Source organism: Scomber scombrus, chromosome 18 (genome assembly GCF_963691925.1).
Source record: "Scomber scombrus chromosome 18, fScoSco1.1, whole genome shotgun sequence".
Classification (NCBI taxonomy): domain Eukaryota; kingdom Metazoa; phylum Chordata; class Actinopteri; order Scombriformes; family Scombridae; genus Scomber; species Scomber scombrus.
Window position 1 is genome coordinate 26917050 of NC_084987.1, and position 19661 is coordinate 26936710.

General features: G+C 37.9%; 2 protein-coding genes across 3 annotated transcripts; one reads left to right on the top strand and one right to left on the bottom strand.

Moving 5' to 3' along the window:
- The first annotated feature begins 1331 nt into the window (after positions 1 to 1331).
- On the top strand, positions 1332 to 5533 carry smim22 (small integral membrane protein 22). 2 transcript variants are annotated; one of them, XM_062437987.1, is made up of 4 exons: positions 1332 to 1437; positions 2985 to 3122; positions 3892 to 3962; positions 5153 to 5533. In XM_062437987.1, the coding sequence occupies exons 2-4, from the start codon at positions 2993 to 2995 to the stop codon at positions 5198 to 5200; spliced, it is 249 nt and encodes an 82-aa protein (XP_062293971.1). In that variant the 5' UTR covers positions 1332 to 1437; positions 2985 to 2992; the 3' UTR covers positions 5201 to 5533. The 2 variants fall into 2 exon arrangements, with proteins under 2 accessions (XP_062293971.1, XP_062293973.1); XM_062437989.1 differs by lacking the exon at positions 1332 to 1437 and adding an exon at positions 2492 to 2566.
- Positions 5534 to 6908: 1375 nt separating this feature from the next.
- On the bottom strand, positions 6909 to 19148 carry rogdi (rogdi atypical leucine zipper). Its single transcript, XM_062438912.1, has 11 exons — positions 19023 to 19148; positions 15548 to 15619; positions 13779 to 13861; positions 13541 to 13595; positions 13375 to 13455; positions 12550 to 12645; positions 12345 to 12443; positions 11158 to 11271; positions 11009 to 11058; positions 10083 to 10209; positions 6909 to 8435 (listed from the first exon to the last, which is right to left on the bottom strand). Exons 1-11 carry the CDS (start codon positions 19095 to 19097, stop codon positions 8394 to 8396), a joined length of 894 nt encoding a protein of 297 aa, XP_062294896.1. The 5' UTR covers positions 19098 to 19148; the 3' UTR covers positions 6909 to 8393.
- Positions 19149 to 19661: the final 513 nt, after the last annotated feature.

The window sequence follows — 19661 nt, forward strand, 5'->3', positions numbered from 1 at the left end:
AAATAAAATAAAATAAAATAAAATAAAATAAAATAAAATAAAATAAAATAAAATAAAATAAAATAAAATAAAATAAAATAAAATAAAATAAAATAAAATAAAATAAAATAAAATAAAATAAAATAAAATAAAATAAAATAAAATAAAATAAAATTAATTTTAACATTTTAAATAAATAAATAAAAAGGTTCTTCTACTACTACTACTACTAACAATAATAATAATAATATTAATAATAATATTTTAGTGCATATGTAAAAATATATTCAATGTGAAACTGAACATTTTGAAAATGTTAAATAGTATCTTGTTTCCATATGACAAGTTTAACGCTAACCACTCATATTTTCAGTCCTCACACATCTCCTCTCTTCATGTCTCTTCGTGTCTCATGAGTCCATTAACCTTGGGGGTCAGAGGATATCCAATAGAGTCTCATCTCCCTTAACATAACATCCCATAACATCTTCATTTTTCATATCACAAGACAGCTCTCTACTGCATTTCATTGCAGTGATGCAAGTAAAAAAAAATTTAGTTATTGAGTTATTTTTGAGCCAAACTTCAGCTTATTGAAATACTGTCAGGTAAACGAATGCTCACAAAAACCAAAAACATCCTCTCCTGACTACTGGAATACCTCCATCTTCACTGGTTACCTGTTCACTAACAATGGTTTTAAAAATGTTACTAATTACATTCAAGGCTAAACAGGGTCTTGCTGCAGAATAAATATCTGAACTCCTCGCCCCTTTTTTAAATCTTCCTGTGAAGCACTTTGTAACTATTGTTTTGAAAGGTGCAATACAAGTAGTAGTAGTAGTAGTAGCAGCAGCAGCCTATTAGTAGTAGTAGTAATAGTCATAGCAGCAGTAGTAGTAAGAATAGATGTCAGATTTGGTTTTTGGTAATAAGATAAGTTAAATAACATGATTCAAAGTGCTCAAAATATGCCAAAAATAATATAAGTCTACATGTTGACTAATTGAATATTGACTTAATTAATTTGACAACATAGGCAACTATATGCAATTTTATCTTCAGTACAAACATATCTAATTGTGTAAAGTAGCTATTAATATTTTTATTATGAGTCTTTTCCTGGATAAGTTAAAACAGAACCTCACATTTCATAAAAACATCATTACACACATACAGTCCTGCGTCCTTCCCACCAGTCTGCATTCATTTACAATTAAACACACAACAGAGGACTGCTTGTTTGGAAGGAGGAAACGAGGCGCGCGCGCACACACACACACACACACACACACACACACACACACACACACACACACACACACACACACACACACACACACACACACACACACACACACACACACACAGTAATCAGTGAGTGAGCGTCACCAGGTGAGCCAGGTAGACCTTCGTACCCGGAAAGAAACAGATTTAATCGAGCGACTCCATTTCCAGGTAAGCAAACAGCTGTTCCGAATAACATCAGAATAACACTTTATAATGTTTATTTAACCAATCACTTTACATGTATTATACATTAAAATGTTGTTCTTTTTGTGGAATGTGCATGTTTAAAAACCTGAGAGCGAATGAAGGCTGATACTGATTATATATACTGATGATGTCTAATGATTCCGCTCAGTTACCTCTCAACACTTGATATATTGGGTTAAATTAGTTTTTAAGAAGCGAAGTAGCTACAGAAGTGTGCATTCTGTTGTATTGTATATCAGCTATAGCAACATACTGTTTAATCATAGTGAGGAAACGCGGTAACAGATACTAAATGAGTTGAAGTTTCACAATCTGGTGAGAAAATGAAGCTTCCAGTTCCAAAGTCATTTCAAATAATGCTAAACGTGTATGTCAGATATGAGTATTAATGTTTGTGTAGATAAACCTTCACTTAACAACAATAAGCAGCTTATTGATGGAGATGAGATCTGTAGCAGCAGGTGGTAAAGGAGGAGGAGGATAGAAAGATGTAACAGGTGGAATGTTTTTTTTCTCAGCCACATGATAGTCATTTATTTTTCCTTAAGATTTAGTTTTAATTTCCTAAATGTAAATGTTCATATTTATATCCACATCATTTCACACACCAGCAAACAAAACTCATTTAATCCTAAAATACACAATTAAAATAGTTTAATATGGGAATGTCAAACTTTTCAATCTTGAATGATTTAGTTTGATCAAGGTGACATAGAATCTGATCTCATTATAAGTTTAGATATTAGTTAGTTGTATTATTTATTTTCTCATGCCAGCTCCCACATAAACTTACTGCATAAGACACACAAATGACGTTATATAAGTTGTGAAACATTTGAAAAGAACTTGGATAAAATATTATATTGCATACAAAGAACTTTTCTTCTCCCATGATCATTATAACCAACCATCCAGAAGAAGTCATCAGAAAACAAGTATATTTAACTAAAAAGGTTCAGCCCTTCAATCATCATACAAAGAGCAATACAAGCATACATGTTAATCTTTTATCTGATCTAAATCACATCACAAACACAGTATTTTCTTCTTCTGGGAGAGCAGTCAACCTGTTTCTACAGCTGATTATAATGTAAGTGTGAATGTGAATTTTAGGTTTATTCTGTCTATATTGCAGTTATTTATCAGTAAATATATTTAACATTGTTACTTATAATAATCCTCTCACACTGTTATTTCATGTTTCTACTATAGAGTCTTTTCTCTATTTAGAAAATAATACCATTTTAGCACCATTGAAGATCTATCACTATAATATGTAGAAGTCCATAGTATAATATATTCTGTAAATTACCTCCTTCTTCCTTATAATGTGCCATAAAGTGTGCAGTCTCACACTCTCCCTCCTGTGTGTGGTGCTGCTGTGCTGTGTGAATGAAATGAAACTATACACACTCATATGGCATTAGAGTGTGAGCTGTAACTCATCCTCCTCTGTGTGTGTGTGTGTGTGTGTGTGTGTGTGTGTGTGTGTGTGTTCCTGAGAGCAGACAGCGTGATGGCTCAGAGGAACATCCAGCAGGAGTTCCAGGATCAGTTTGATGATGTCGTCTCCAGACTGCAGTCCAAACATTTCTTCCAGTCTGACTGGGACATCGCTTCTTTCGCCATCTTCTTCATCTTCATAGGTGAGTGAAGCTGAAGGAGATGGAGAGCACAAGCCTACACAGATGTTCTTTTTCATTTAACACACACACACACACACACACACACACACACACAGCAACAAGCAACAATACATTAAATGTAATATTCCCCTCTATCCTTTCAGCCATCCCTCCATCATCTCTCATTCTCCATCCCTGAACTGCAATTCACAGTATTCAACAATATAGTTTATTTTATTTTATTTATTTGGTTACTGAACTCAAACACACATGTACAAACAATCATACTTCCCTGTTCCTTGTCCTTCATCTCCACCACAACTGGTGACAAGCCAAAAGGGAAAAAAACAAAAGTATAAATAAATCATCAGACAAAGATAGACTTACCCAATGTAAGTGGCAGGTTGAGCAGCCGTTTCACACACAGTCAGTTTCCACTGTAGCAACATCCTCTAAACATTAACACTGAGCTGAGTTAAACTTTAAACTTTATTATCTATGTTATTCAACCTTTTGAAGGCTCATAAAAGTAGCTGTCAGCTGAAATAGATGAGTCTCTATGAAGCTCTATGATCAGGGTATAAGTCACTTACTTTTCTTTATTGCAAGAGATCAAAAACCATATGTACAAAACATCCAATCAATATTTACATGTGAGAAAGAAAAAATGACAGTAAACTGATAAAGACATCACAGTATGAATAAAGGAATAGAACATGAGAAACAAAAAAAAGGTGTCAATCATAAATTCGCTGTGTGTGTGTGCGTGTGTGTGTGTGTTTTGTGGTAGGTATGGTTCTGCTGCTGGTCATCCTGGTCCTCATCCGCTGCTGCTGCTGCTGCTGCTGTGAGGGTGACAAGGTCAGGACACACACACACACACACACACACACACACACACACACACACACACACACACACACACACACACACACACACACACACACACACACACACACACACAATCCACTTTTACTTGTAATGGAGTATTTTTATATTGGCGTGCTATTTTTCACTTAAGTAAATGACTTCTAGGACAAGTGTTTACACATTTGTGAAGTAGTGTGTGGTGGTGGGATTTGGGATGCACAGCACATTACTGTACCTATTTAATTTTATTACACTACATTGATACTTTATACATATTTGTGAAATGTGGGTTTTAAGATGTGGGAATGACTGTTTCCTGATCATTTCATTGCTGCAACTTAGGGAATGATCATGATTAGGGTTGGTGGGATATGGGGATGATGATGTCATACTGAATTCTGTCATTACTGAATGTATTATTACACTACCTGCCTGCAGGGCCTAGGGGCAGAAAACAGCCATTTTTTTTACAACCTGGCACAGTGCATCTCTCCTTGTTTTCTACTAGGTTAAGGTTTAATGTGCACTCAGCCTGTCTAAATGACTTTATATTACATCAAACCAAAGCTCTCAGAACACATCCATAAACACATAGAAATAGACTGTCTGAAATCACTCCTTATTAACTAAACAGTGCACTGTATTAACCCTGCGTGTGTTAATCTGTCCCATACATAATGCCCTCAAAAATTCCAACAATGTACTGTATGTGGAAATGTAATGCTCACTGTAGAGGCAAGTGAGAGGCTATTATATAGAGAATAGTGGATGAGTGAAATATATAGGAGTGATTCTGGAAAGAGGAAAGAAAATATGAAATAAGTCACAATCATATACAAAATGTTTAACATTCAAGTCAATGGGAAGGTGTTGTTCTGTGTGTTGGGCCTGTACTGTATGTAATGTGAGTGTCACATGAGTACAAAAATGATGAAAGCAGTGAAAAAAAGAAAGGAACAATTGACGCATAAGAACAATTAGAAGACAATAAGGCAGCAGCAGTTAAAAAAGGACCAGTGCCAAATAAAATAAAGTGCAATCAAGGAAACACATAGAAAACCCTGAAGGATAAGCCATCAGCTGGATTTAAACCCACAATAAGTAGAAGAGGATTGTGTCATTTCAAATTGAATATATTCCTGTAACTGAAATAAACTGACTTCTTCATGTTTCCTCATCAGCCTCGAAGACGGAAGGTCGGAATAGACAACATGGCTCTGGAGCCCTGACAGCTGATCTGCTGTGATGAAGTATTGTTACTGCGGTTAATGAAGACACACTCCTGTGCCAAAGCAGAAACTTCTTATTTTACTGTCACCTCTCTTTTAATAAAATAGCCTACTTGCACATAGAATGAATAGTTCTACCCAGCTATGGAAATCTTAACATGTGATCTTGTTGACTGTCACCGCTGTGTGAGGTTTGTTGCTAGGATACCACAGAGGAGTAGGAAAGCAGTTATGATCACACTGTGGTTTTAGATTTGAATGTAATTTCCTTTTACTTACTACATTTTAATTATCATTTTTTACTCATTAATAAAAATATAAAGGTAATAAAAATGTGTTTTGGTTTATTCTATCACACTGTGTCACATTCATTTAGAAAGTGTTTTTTTAACTAGCAAACAGACAAAGTACACAAACACTTATGAGGGCATCATCATAAAGCTGGAGTTGGTAATTGTCTGTGAATGTGTGTGTTGTCCTGGCAACTACTTACATTGTGCTTTAATACAGTTAAAGCACTTTTACTAGAGACTGAGATATTCTGACTTGTTGCAGTCTAACTGGACCAGACTGGTTACACTAGTATTTAACTAAGGGATTGTTGCAGTACTGTAATGTACAACACTATGATTAGACTAGAATTTAAAATGAGGGATTGTGTAATATTAGTGTGTGTGACTTTTATCTTTGTTAATCTTGTTATGATGTGTGTATGTGAAGTTACAACATTTTTGAATCTCACTGAAACACAGCTTCTCTTATCTGACTTTTACTGCCTGGTGTGGCTCATGCTCCAAGGACTCTAAATACTACATTTCCCAAAATGCAAAGCAACAATTTTTTCATTAGTCCATCCCTGCTTGGTCAGAATCCAGTGGATTGAAAGACAATGAATCAATTTTGGTAACTGCTTTATTGTGAAAGCCATTTTCAAGTTAAAAAAAGAAAGAAAAAAAAGGTAATTGGTTCCAGCATCTCAACTGTATGAATGTATCTGTTGTCTTTATCTCGCATGATAAAAAACTAAATACATTTAGGGTTTGCTTTGCTTGTCAGACAAAATCAGAAGAATTTGGCATTTTTTCAATATTTTTAGAACCTGACTGATATGTTGCTCAACCTATATTATCAGCTGGTATCAGCCCATCACATTTATATCAGTATCTGTGTTTATGCCGTCCAATATGTGCAGATATTTTTTTTAATAACATTTTTAAGATATATAGGCCACATTTTATTTATTTATTTTTCAGTGCACTGATGTCATTTTATAAAGTTTACTCTTAAACTGTAAAATGTCACTGATTCCATTATCTGTCACAAGTGTTTGGTAACAAAATGTGTTTAAATGTTTATGTGTATATTCTGTATATATGAGATTATCGATCGATCTATCAGAATATTTTTACTCTCTAATATCAGTATCGGTCGGGCTCTACTTATTTTCCAAAATTTTATATATCAAACAATTTATCAATTAAATGAAAACTGCTTTGTTTCAGACATCATTATTACCACTGTGACATTATCATCATTGACTATTACAGACATTTAAAATAACTCTAAAATCAATAATATACAATTAATAAAAGTTGTAACTAGTGACAGTCGTCATGGTTACCTCTACTACAGTGTTAGAGGCATCACTGCAGCAGAAGTCAGAATGCACAGACAGGTTGTTGTTTAGAATATTTCTTTATTGCACAGATATCAGATAAATAATTTCCACATTTGATATGATAGGCAGCTCTGCAAAATAGATTAACACTTACTGGAATGAAGTCATTTGTTCTTGATTGGATAACGGTTTGGTTCACAGGGAATCAGCGACATACTTTAAAAAACCAACGCCATGTAAATAAATATAAACATATAGCAGACACGACTAGTAGCTTATCATTTATCATCATTTTCCATATAGTAACAAACAGGGAATGTGTGTTTCCAAGTCATTTCCAACAAAAACTAAAAAAACAGTCACAGACATGTTTTTAACCCAGTGGGAAATATTTTCACACTACTTCTGCATCTCCTCACAGGATTGATATCGTTATACATTTATGTTTGTATTCCCTTATAAAGCTTTTTGCACTCTCATACAATGCTCTCTATTAACTGTATGTTTCCATTCATTACACTGTACAACACTCAGCACTAAGAACTGTTCAAACTACTTAATTCCATTTACAACTTAGCGTAAAATATACTGACCTGCCACTGTTAATAAGCATGAATATGAAATTAGTAAAACTAAAGGAATATCTGACTGTTAGGAACCCCCTACCTGAGGGAAACTACTGGCATCCCACCTCCACCTGCACACCTGTGACTCCACCTGTACATGGCTGAGCCCCAGCTGAGACAGCACCCATCTCATTAATGTGTATAGAAGATAAACAAACAGATTACAGCTCTTGAAAACGTGCTTTTTCTTTCTAAGTGTTTCTTTATAACATGAAATATTCAACAGTTAATGTGCAATAGTCAAAGTTTAAGTTGTGCATCAGCAGACAAGCCCTCCACTGTCATCATATTTTCAGATGTTGTCAAATCCTGATCCTGGTGCACGAGACGTGCCAACTTCCAACCACAGACAGAAAAAAAAGACACAGGCACAAAAATGTGTCAAGTGAAATAACCAAAAGTGTTGAAGCTACATTCGTCATAGTAAGAAGCTGGCTGAGAAAACATGGAGGACTAAAGAGGCAATGCAAAAAACTTTAAGAACTTCATGAGAGAACTAAAATAATATGACAGAAAAGAAATCTCCCACTTTGAGCTCTTAGGGACTGCATCGTTTTCCAACCCTGAGTGCACAAATTAGTGTTTCACACAATAACACAGTTCAGATGAGTTGATAACTTTGGTATAAAAACCAAATAAAAAATACATTGCTGGAACATAACAAAAAAGTAATGCTAATAAATCAACAAAAAGTCACATTCATTCAAGGAGAAGTTCAAATCAGTGCTGTGAGATGCAACACACACACACACACACACACCAGAGCTAACACAAGTGGGAATGGCAAACATGGATACCTGTCGGGGGGGTTTTGATTGGCTCCTTCGGCTGATCATGAAACACTTGACTGTATGACCGGATGATAAATACATTAAAAAAATAAAAGCATTCCCAGGAAGTCCCTTACACTTGTGTGGTTTGTTTGTGTCTGAAGGTCTCTGGAGGTGGATTAGAAAGGTCTGTAGTTCCAGAAACTGGAGAAGACAGATATCTGCAGGGACAAGAGGACAAGAGGACAGGAAGACAGAGGGATTATGTTATGTTAGTTAGTTAAAGCAGTCACTTTATCAGCAGACATTTCCATGTGAGACAAGGACACTTCACTTTATTCATAGTTCTTAGATCCAAAGATGAGGAGAAGATGAACTATAATAACTTTATTTGTATAGCACCTTTCACACAAGAAATGCAGCTCAAAGTACTTTACAACTAAATAAATGACACGCAGCAAGTCCCACACATGAAATGGGACTTAGAGCAATGTTAAAAAAGAACAGAAAAGAAAGAGGAAAGAAATAGAAACATGAATGTAACATAGGATGGAAAATAAAAATAGCAATCATTTTTAAATAGTCAAAATAGCACATAGTAAAAGTATTGGGGGAAAAAATAGAATGAACACAATATACAAAATCGAGTAAAATACAAGTTCAGTAGTGTATCAGTGTGGAGATGACTGATAGAAAAGCAATTAAAGGCCTAAAGTGAACAGATATGTTTTGAGCTTTCTTTTAAACATATTTAGAAAGCTGGCTTCACTGATATACCCCTTTTCCACCGAGCTGGAGCCGGTGCTGGTTCGGAGTCAGAGCCTGACTAAGCACCGCCAAAGCTCCAGCCCTGAGCCTCAGAACGGGAGCCAGAGCGAGCACCAACTCTTTGCTGGTCTAAAGCAAGAACCGATTACGTCTGGGGGCTGGGGGCGGGGCTAACGTTTACTAGCCGGCTAAGGGGTTAACGCTTATTAGCCGGCTAGCGAGGTTAACGTTTATTAGCCGGCTAGCGAGGTTAACGTTTATTAGCCGGCTAGCGAGGTTAACGTTTATTAGCCGGCTAGCGGGCCTAATGTTTATAAGCAGACTAGCGGGGTTAACGTTAATTAGCTGACTAGCGTGGCTAACTGTCATTTACAGAGGGTTAAACATTTGTTGATTAAAAGCACTATTTTTTATCATTTTTTGCCAGAGCTGTCTGCTTCTTCTTCTTCTTCGTTTCCGGCGGGCTAGATTGCCTTGCGGCATGTTGCTGCCTCTCACTGGTGAATCATGGAAGTGCTTTAAAGGCACGCGCTGGCTACGTTAGACGTAACCTTGCCGGTGGAAAAGGAACAGGTTTGTAAGAGGTGCTCGGGTTAGCACCAACTGAGCACTGGCTCTAGCACCAGCTCAGAACCATAACCACCGTTCCATAGTTTTGAGGTGTAATTAATAAAGGCTGCATTCCTTATTTTCTTTCTGCTGTTGCTGTGAACCTCAATAAAGCAGCAGCAGGTGATCACAGTGTTCTTGAAGGAGGACATTAAAGTCAGTTCTGAAACTTACAGGAAGCCAATGCAGAGCAGCTAAAACTGGACTAATGTGTTCCCTCTTCTTAGCAAAGCTGCAGAGTTCTGAATGAAACTATCAACTAGAACTAGTGTGTATGTGTATGTGTTGCTGTGTGAGTTCTGTCTTTACTTCCTGTCAACATGACCTCATTACAACATACAAGAATCATTGTTTGAAATCTGGGAAAGGATTCAAATCACAGAAGATAAGAATTCTGATGTTTATGTTCAATGTTTCCCCCCCCCCTGCTCTATTCTTAAGATACAAATAGCCTGAAGAAGTCACATCACATATATTTAACATTCACCCACCTTGTCCTTGAGCTGCTGACAGAGCTGCAGTGAGATGGTGAAGAACACCAGCGTGTCATTGAGCCAGGGCACCACACACTCCACCTTGTGAACGTGGCTCACCTCGAAGCGGTTGTTGTTGAGCTCACTGTGGAGGGAGCAAACAGCACGGAGAGATTAAAGAGACTTTTAAGATAAAGCTCCTGAATGTAGTTCTGTGTCTCAAGAGTCCTGGATTTCCTTTTTTTCCTGATTCAGAGTTTGTCAATTAGTATTATATGCGAGGTATGTGAGGTATATTTGGCATTTTTTTCAGAACTCTCCTGTAATGACCTTTTGTTACAGTAGTTTTCATTGTTAGTGCTGGACTCTGCCTTTCATTATACCTGCCTACCTACAGTATGAGTTTGTTTGGCTGCACTGTAAACAGATACGCCAGTCGCACTCGCAGTTACCACCAGTGACCACAGGTGTCACCGAATCCACCGGGACTGAAATCATAAGAAGTTTACCTTTAAGCTAAATTATTTTACTAGACTTTTTACTTCTATTTGTGTAAAGACCAAGATGTTAGTTTTCTCTTAGTGAGACCATCATTTGTTTTTTAACAGGACAATGACCATAAACACACCTCCAGGCTTTGTAAGGGCTCTTTTATACTGACTTATCTTATATCTGACACATTATACTGCACACACTGTTTAGTTGATCCTATTTATCTACCTGTATGTAGTCACTTGATACTGTTTGCACATCTGGGTGGATGCTGCAGTTTGTTTAAATGGTAGCTACTGCATGTAATAACAATGATGTAATCTAGTAATGAACTGTTTTTTACAATGTGGTGTTGCTTTCACTGTTGCATACATGCTTATTATATGTATTATTTAGTTTCATCTGTTAATGCATATGCAAAGAAAGAGAGAAAGTAGGAAAGATGAACTTACAACATTGCTCCAGGGTTGTGCAATACTGAGCTTCCAGCTGGTTTGAAATTCTAACAGGATGACAGAGAGAGAGAACATTAGAACATCAGTCACATGACGCTGCCTGTAGCTTCATACTTACAGTGCTGCAGAGGGTCACATGATCTAACCTTTGTAGTGTTGGGAGGCAGCACATGAAGCTGGTAGACGGTCAGACACAGTTTGCTTAAATTGATGTAAAAATTCACCATTACATCTCCGGGCATGGGAGGAGTGAACATTTTCTGATGATGGAAGAACACAGAGATGGAAAGTTAGTGAGAAACTGTAAAAATGTCTCTTAGTTCAAACACTACAGATGGAGGAAGAGAGCATGTTTCCTTTTAGTTCTCATGACTGTGCATGTTGAGCCTTGTTGTGTGGAAAGAGGAAAGGTGTTCACACAAATATTGTAACATTGATATTCCTCTCAACATACTGTACTATTTTTTTTCTTCTTTCAATTTCCTAATAAAGGATACTTTTGGCTATTAAGTGTATATGAGTGACATATAAGGTTTGGCAAGATGAGCAATTCAAAAATATGTTAAAAACTAGATTTAAAAGCAGCATCAGGTTTGTTAGAATGTACATTTAGTATTTTTGTTGGTTTTATATCATTTGAAATGATATTTGCACCATTTTTACCAAAAGTAAGACTGAATGCTCCTGAAAATGTCAAATGGTGTAACCACAAAAGAATGATACATATTACATATTTTATCACCTACAGTGTATTTAAGTGGACTTATACTAATAATGACTTCATTTAAAACATGTAAATGTTTCCTGATCTCCATGATTCCCCAGAGTAAATGTAATATTTAGAACAATTGTATTCCATTACCTTTATTTAATATAAAGTTATAATGTAAGATCATGTTAAACTAGTTGATATGGTGTTTTATTGACAATTTACTGTTTTTAAGCAAGTTGAATTATTTGGTACAAAGTTTTTATGGTTACACCACTTAGACATTTTTGCCATAATCCTCTAATATATTCTCTCAAAATGGATAAAAAGCAGAAATTTGATGCTGGGTCCACAAAAAAAGAATGTGTGCAAGTTATTCATACGTTTATTTTACCATTTTATCCCCTTTAAATTTGACTAAACCACATGGACACAAAGAAACATCACTGACCCATAGTCAGAATTCTTCAAGAAGCAAAATATCAAAAATGTTTCCTTATGTCTTGTATTAATGTAAAAACTGCATGAATTCTTCCATTAAAAATACTTATTGGATGTATTTGAACTAATATCAATGTCAGCCTCAGTTGGGTTCCAGTCATTAGTGTATGTATCAGCTTGTACCATCAGTCCACTGGTAGCCAACTCAGGCAGCGTCATGGAGGCTGGGGTGGTGAGGCGGTTCCGTGCTCGTGTCAGCTGGAGCATCACTGCATCCATCAGCTGCAGCACCAACACAAACAGGATTTTAATATCACTGACACAGTGCACGACTGCCACCTCATGTACAGACTGGGACAGTGTGTTGTTGCTGTGAGGAGAGACACACCTTGTTCACCTCAGCTCCCGTCTTGAAGTGGTAGCTGTCATCATGGCTGCTCAGCAGCTGGAGAGCCTGGTTCACGTGGTTCCTGGCATCCTGGATCTGATGGAAGATGAGGGTGAGAGGTTAGCATTAAAGGAGTTTCCTGCTTCATTACAGCTTGGATCTTATTTTGACATGTTTGTCATGGGTTGTTACAAACTTACAACCTGTCTCACCTGTCTGACCTGTCTGACCTGACTACTCGTGTTCTCGACCTTTCAGAGTTTGTTTTAGCAAATGTCACTGTATGTATTTTTATATATATATATGTATATTTTTTTAGATTTAAAGCCAATATTACAAAGTATGTCAGACTGTTCCTCCTTTAAAGCTAGTGACAGACAACTTTCAACCAAACCTCTCTCTCTCTCTCTCTCTCTCTCTCTCTCTCTCTTCTCTCTCTCTCTCTCTCTCTCTCTCTCTCTCTCTCTCTCTCTCTCTCTCTCTCTCTCTCTCTCCTCTCTCTCTCTCTCTCTCTCTCTCTCTCTCTCTCTCTCTCTCTCTCCCTCTCTCTCCCTCTCTCTCTCTCCCTCTCTCTCTCTCTCTCTCTCTCTCTCTCTCTCCCTCTCTCCCTCTCTCTCTCTCTCTCTCTCTCTCTCTCTCTCCCTCTCCCTCTCTCCCTCTCTCCCTCTCTCTCTCTCTCTCTCTCTCTCTCTCCCTCTCTCCCTCTCTCCCTCTCCTCTCTCTCTCTCTCTCTCTCTCTCTCTCTCTCTCCCTCTCCCTCTCTCTCCCTTTCTCTCTCTCACCGCACACGCACACAAACACAAACACAAACACACACTTACACACCTGCTGCAGTTTCCACTGCTTGTCCTCCCTGAACTGAAAGTGCAGCACTTGGCTGCTCTTTGCAACCTTCAGGTTTATGTCCTGTTAAGAGAAGCAGAACATAAACATGGACTTTGTGTTCTCCGTATGTGAAAATGAAAAAGTGATTCCTGCCAGACAAACTCACAGCCTGAGTCAGAGCCTCTCCCTGCAGAGTCAGCACTCCTTTCACTTGATCCATGCTGCAAAACAACACATTGAGGTTTTATTTCACCATCATAGCAGAGGAGCCTATCCATATGTCACAATATTCCAAATCCTCTACCACAGAGCACCTGGCAGCCACTCCCTCCACAGGAAGGGAGTGTTAAAACATTGTTCATCATGCACAGCTCATTTCTTTCAGAAAGATGGAATATTATTACGTTGAGCTGCCGAGGATGAAGTTTTCCTGTTTGAGCTGACTCTCCAGGCCTGGTGTCGGCATGGAGAAACGTCTGGACGCCTCCTGTTGATAACAGCAGAACAAGCTGACTTAGTATTAATAACAATGAGTCGACAATATAGACACCTTGGTTTCAGATAGAGACCGGCTATTATACAGAGTTTCTGATTAACATATTTGATCTAAAAATCTAATTGTGGTCTATAATTCAACCACCTGCTGAAATTCCATTATACCTAAGGCCAGCTGATAATGTAATATTGTCTTTAATAAGTTGGTGGAGCTTTAACAGTAAGTCACGGGCCATTGCACTGAATCTCACTTTATATCTCAATTTATTTCTACATGTGATTTTGCATTTGTTATATCCTGGTCTTATTAAAAGTTAGTATTGTTCTTCTCATGAACATGAACAGGTAACATTCATACGCTCGGGCAGTTATAAGAGTTTGTTTAAATCTTATGTAGGATGTTCTTATTTTTACTGGTCTTATTATTAGAGATGCACTGATACTGCTACTGGTCTGGTACTGACTCAAATAGCTGGATCAGTGATGGCTTGAGATGGTATTGGACACCATTATTTTAATTCATGAAAATTCAGTAAATATGTATTTATTTGTTAGTTTTCGCCTTACAGATGGAAGAATGATCCCAGTCTCTTCCACACAGTGAGGCAAACAGTGTATTCATCAAAGAGATGGCATACATCCCACTTTGGACGGAGCTGCTCTCATATCTAGGAATATGGCCAAATTTATTAACCCAAACCCATGACAACCCATTTTGGCTTCACTGCATTGGCTTCCTGTAAAATCTAGAATAGAATTTAAAGTCCTTCTCCTCATTTTCAAAGCTCTTAAGCTCCATCATATCTTAAAGAGCTCATAGTTCCTTATGAACCTACTAGAACACTGCGCTCCCAGCATGCAGGCCTACTTGTGGTACCTAGTATCTCTAAAAGTAGAATGGGAGGGAGAGCCTTCAGTTATCAGGCTCCTCTCCTGTGGAACCATGCCCCAGAAACTTTCCTTTTGATAAAGCTTATAGTTAGAGCCGGCCAGGCTTGTCCTGGACCAGCTCCTAGTTTATGCTGCTATAGGCTTAGACTGCCGGGGGACTCCTACCTCCATGATGCACTGAGCTCCTCTCTCTCTCTCTCTCTATCCATCCATCTATATCCATTAACATTCATGTACTATTAATGCATTCAATAACCTAAACTTCTTCCCGGGAGTTCTCTGTGCTCTCTCGTCTCACATGTAACCTGGTGTTGTAGATGTCTGGATGACAGATTCATGTCCTGGACCCGCTATCCTCCTGTCCCGGACCTACTTACTTCAATGTTGATTGTTTTTTCAAAGTGCTTCTCTCTCTTATCCCCCCCCCTCCTCCTTTCAACCCCAACCGGTCGAGGCAGATGTTCTCCCACTGTGAGCCTGGTTCTGAGGTTTCTTCCTGTTAAAAAGGAGTTTTTCCTTGCTACTGTCATCAAGTGCTGCTCATGTAGGAATGTTGGGTCTCTTTAAATTAAATTAAAGAGTACAGTCTAGACCTGCTCTATGTGTAAAGTGCCTTGAGATGACTTTTGTTGTGATTTGGCGCTATACAAATAAAGATTGATTGATTGATTCAACACCTGTATTGGATCAGTACTCAGCATCTGGCCACGCCCCAAAGCAAAGGTGTCTGGACTGAAACAGTCATGTGATGAGCAGAGAAGTACCACTCCCTCAGCTTAACATTTACCTTGAGGACATCCTGGAGTTGCTTCAGGACAGAATGTACTTCTTCTTTAAGCAGCCAGTTGAATTCCTCCTCCTAAAAAATAAATAGATAAATAAATTGAGAAATATATATAAAAAGAAAAGGTTTAACACATACATGATTACTATAAACAACAGGTTCAGTGTGGCTTCCTCTGGTTTCTGTGGCTCACACAGCTGATCAAAGCAACTATTCTACAGTACAGTCAGAGCTGTCTAACTAGGAACAGTATAGAAATACAATCATTGACTCTATCATATTTTTTAATATGCTTTATGATTTTTATAGTCTTTATCTGTCAGTGGAGACAAAGGGCAGATCCAGCTATGTTATGTCACTTCACTCTGAATGATCACATAACTGTTAAACTGACATAAAAGCAGACAGTGGAAAATGTTAACATTTAAAAATGTTAAAAAGTTTGTGATAGACACACACATATGCAGAGTAAGACATCAGGAGCTGGACCAAATTACAAAAAGCAAGAAAAGTCTGAAGAAGAAGCATTGAGCTCAAACACTGGTGTTATCCTCTTCAGTCTACCTTCACTGGGAGCTGCAGTGTGCCAACATTTTAAAATGAAACATATCTCAACTCTGCTTTCCCAACTCCTTTTTACACTCCATTAGATTATTCCACAGTTCTATATTTTATTTGTTTCATTTGTCCACAGAATTATTTATTTCATAATGTCTTAAAAATGTGATTTAATACTAATTTTTTTGGGTTTCCACTGAGATCATTTGAAAAGGGAAAAGTGAAACATTACTCTGACATCACAGCACATTGTGGAGATCCCTAAAAGAGCGCTTGAATAGTTCTATAAAATGTTCCAATCACACTGCATAGAATGTATTATAAAAATGTCTGTGGGCCCAGATTTCATTTATAATGCAAATAATGCATAAAAAAGATTTATTTGGAATATTAAGAATAAATTACAAGATGAATTACAAGGAATTGGAGGCAAAAGAGAAGTCAGAGTATGGACAGATAGCAAGTATGGAGAAGACCATCTGATGCTATCTGAGGGACTATCTGACACAAGATGGGCTACATGACTGTGCTGCGTGAAGGGAAATCATGTAGACTATGCATGAAATGAATGTGTACAGGAACATACAGAAAGATGGATTAGTATCAATATGTTTAGATATGCATATTCTCACAGATTTGTATGATACAGAATGTATAAAGTCTTTCCTGATGAATTACTGAGCTTTATTATAATAACAACACAACTATTCTTTTTTTCTTTTTTACTGTTCTACTGTATTACAATTATTTATAATTTATGATTCTAAATTATATAAAAAGATGACTGGAAAACATCATTTTCCAGTCTATGGATGAGTCATATGATCTTTTAACCACTAATAAGTGTTTATCCGAGGCACGTTATGACGTTTTTCATATCTTAATGGGATTTTCCGTCCTTCCTGATAAACACTGGTTTTCATTTGAAGTCTAAAAATATCAGCTAGTAGAAACTTGGAATCCATAACAGTGAACATCCTGTTTAGTTTCAGTGTAGTTGAGATATAGTTACTGTTGCATGGAACTGATAACAAGCAAATATTGGCTAATCTTTTACATAAAGGCTTACTGAGAACTGAGTTAGTAGTCAGTAGCATGTTGAGTATTCATGAAAATCACAGTCAGCACATGTATGCTTAGTTTAAAGGACAGGTTCACAATTTTTCCAAGTGTGACATTACATTCTGGGTTTGCTGGATCTTATACTTTATTCTGCTAAACTTTGACCTGTTGATCTGGTTCATACACACATTTTTGTGCCACCTGGTTTTAGCAAAAGCAATTCGGCAATTCAGTACGAAAAACCAGACGGCAGGCATCTTGGCCAAGTCAATCAACAGCTGATCCCCAGACAAAAGTGGATCAGATACAAAACTGTATCAAATGTTATGGTTGAAACTTGTTTATTTATGTTTAATAATGTGTGTAGTTTGATATGCTGTACACATTAGACTCATTTTAGCAACAGTAACAAGCTATGACTTGACGACGTTGGGACTTTATTAGGGAAGGTGTAAATGTAAGGAAATAAATACTTTTGTTACAGTAAAATAAACACATTCTCCCCAAATAAGGACATCATTTCAAAAACGACTTCCTGTTCAAAGATAATCCTTAGTTCTTGTATTTATTAGGTCTTACTGATCCCAAATATCTAGGAGAAATTAAAGATGCATACCAAACACAAACTTGGGTCTCAGGAGGTTAAAAAAACAGTCAGGAGCCCAAATGTACATGTAAACCTGTTTTTCTTACTGTAATGATTCCTCCTGTTCATACTGACCATTAGAAGATCTCTTCATAATGCTCTTACAATGGAAGTGATGGAGGACTAAATCCACAGTCCTTCTTCTGTGTAAACATGTATTTAAAAGTTGATGTGAAGCTAATATGAAGCTTCAGCGTCCAAATGAGTCAAATCTTCATCTTCTATGTTTCAACGTTACAGTGTTTTTAGTACCAAAGTCTTTTTGTTACTATACTTCCACCACAGCTCAACAGGGAAACACTAAATGTATTCCCTCATGTGATGTTTTGATGATGATGGAGGAGAGTACTGTCTTAACCTCCCGGTGATGTTGATTTGGGTTGAGATGTGGTGACTGTGAATGTCATCAAACCATTCAGTAACCCCTGGTGTCCTATGGATGGGCTCAGGATAGTAATGTGTCATCACAGGATAAAGGTGATCACTCAAACTGTGTATTGATCTGCAGTGTCTCTCTCTTGTAAGGGGACAATTGGACCCAAACCATGCCAAAAACATGACCCGCCACGCAGATTAACAGAGCCACCAGAGTAGGGGTCAAGCATTCAGACCCCTACCTGTCTGAATCAGACCATGGTCACTTATGGGGACTTAACATAGACTTAACCTAACACCCACAATTCAGCTTCTTCCATGACTATTGTCTATAATTGGACATTGGACAACCCGTCCCCCCTGATTAACACAAACACACACCTATCATTGTTATGACATTGCATTGACGTCCTTTCATTATGGACACTTAAAGCATAAACCTAATCTTTAACCTTAACCACGACGTTCTCTACTACCGGTCGAAATGAGCTCACACACACACACACACACACACACACACACACACACACACACACACACACACACACACACACACACACACACACACACACACACACACACACACACACACACACACACACAGGGCCCATTGACAACATGATAACACAGCCTGTAGCAGCGCGAGCCCCGCTGCAGCAGCACGAGCGTCACAAACATCCACAACATGAGTGACGTCCTCTCTGCTCCCGTGTGTAAACATGTCAACACATCAATCTCTACTCTCTACATGTCAACATGTTATATAAAGCTGAGGGTTATGAAGTTAGCAGCAGACACACAGCAGAGCAGAGCAGAGCATCAGCAGCAGCAGCTCACCAGCACGGCTCTCTCCACCTGGCTAGCTGAAGACATCTTGGGCAACTCGGACAGAGATCTCTGCGGGTTCAGCATTGTGTGCAGAAACTGAAGCAAAGCCGTTAAAGCTCCGTCCTCTCTCTGTGATGGAGGTGTCTAACTACCCAGTAGCTTAGCGGAGGATCCCATGCCTTCAGGGACTGTGGTAAATAACGGAAGCTCTCAGGTGAATGAACCAACCCACTATAAAAAAAATAATCATTGAGTTTAAAGCTGTGACATAACGCAGGTCTGTTATCTTATAATACACAACAACAGAACAATGTATCGTTTGCTAATTGTTCAATATGTTTTTTTTTTAATTACAACCAAACTACCGTAATGACAGTATGTGTTCTGGTCTTTACGAGAATCACCTGAACGCAGCATTAAACTGGTCACACGTTCACTATTAGTGACCCCGCCCACTAGCCCTGCGCACAGCGTCACTAAATCATACGTGCTGCGCAGCTCGTGCACAGTCAATCATTTCTCAGCTTTGACCAGGGGGCGGGGTTAGGAGATGACAAGAGCACAGACTCCTTCACTACTCCTAGCTCTACCCCTACTTCTACCCCTGGTTCTACCCCTAGCTGTACCCCTGGTTCTACCCCTGGTTCT

Excerpts from the sequence above, each read along its gene's own strand:
- smim22 (XM_062437987.1), top strand. The coding sequence starts at position 2,993 with ATGGCTCAGAGGAACATCCAGCAGGAGTTCCAGGATCAGTTTGATGAT. Across the intron at positions 3,123-3,891 it reads CATCTTCTTCATCTTCATAG|GTATGGTTCTGCTGCTGGTC; the intron begins GTGAGTGAAGCT and ends GTTTTGTGGTAG. Across the intron at positions 3,963-5,152 it reads GCTGCTGTGAGGGTGACAAG|CCTCGAAGACGGAAGGTCGG; the intron begins GTCAGGACACAC and ends TTTCCTCATCAG.
- rogdi (XM_062438912.1), bottom strand. The coding sequence starts at position 19,097 with ATGCTGAACCCGCAGAGATCTCTGTCCGAGTTGCCCAAGATGTCTTCA. Across the intron at positions 13,596-13,778 it reads TTCATCCTCGGCAGCTCAAC|CATGGATCAAGTGAAAGGAG; the intron begins GTAATAATATTC and ends GTTGTTTTGCAG. Across the intron at positions 11,059-11,157 it reads TGCCTCCCAACACTACAAAG|AATTTCAAACCAGCTGGAAG; the intron begins GTTAGATCATGT and ends TCATCCTGTTAG.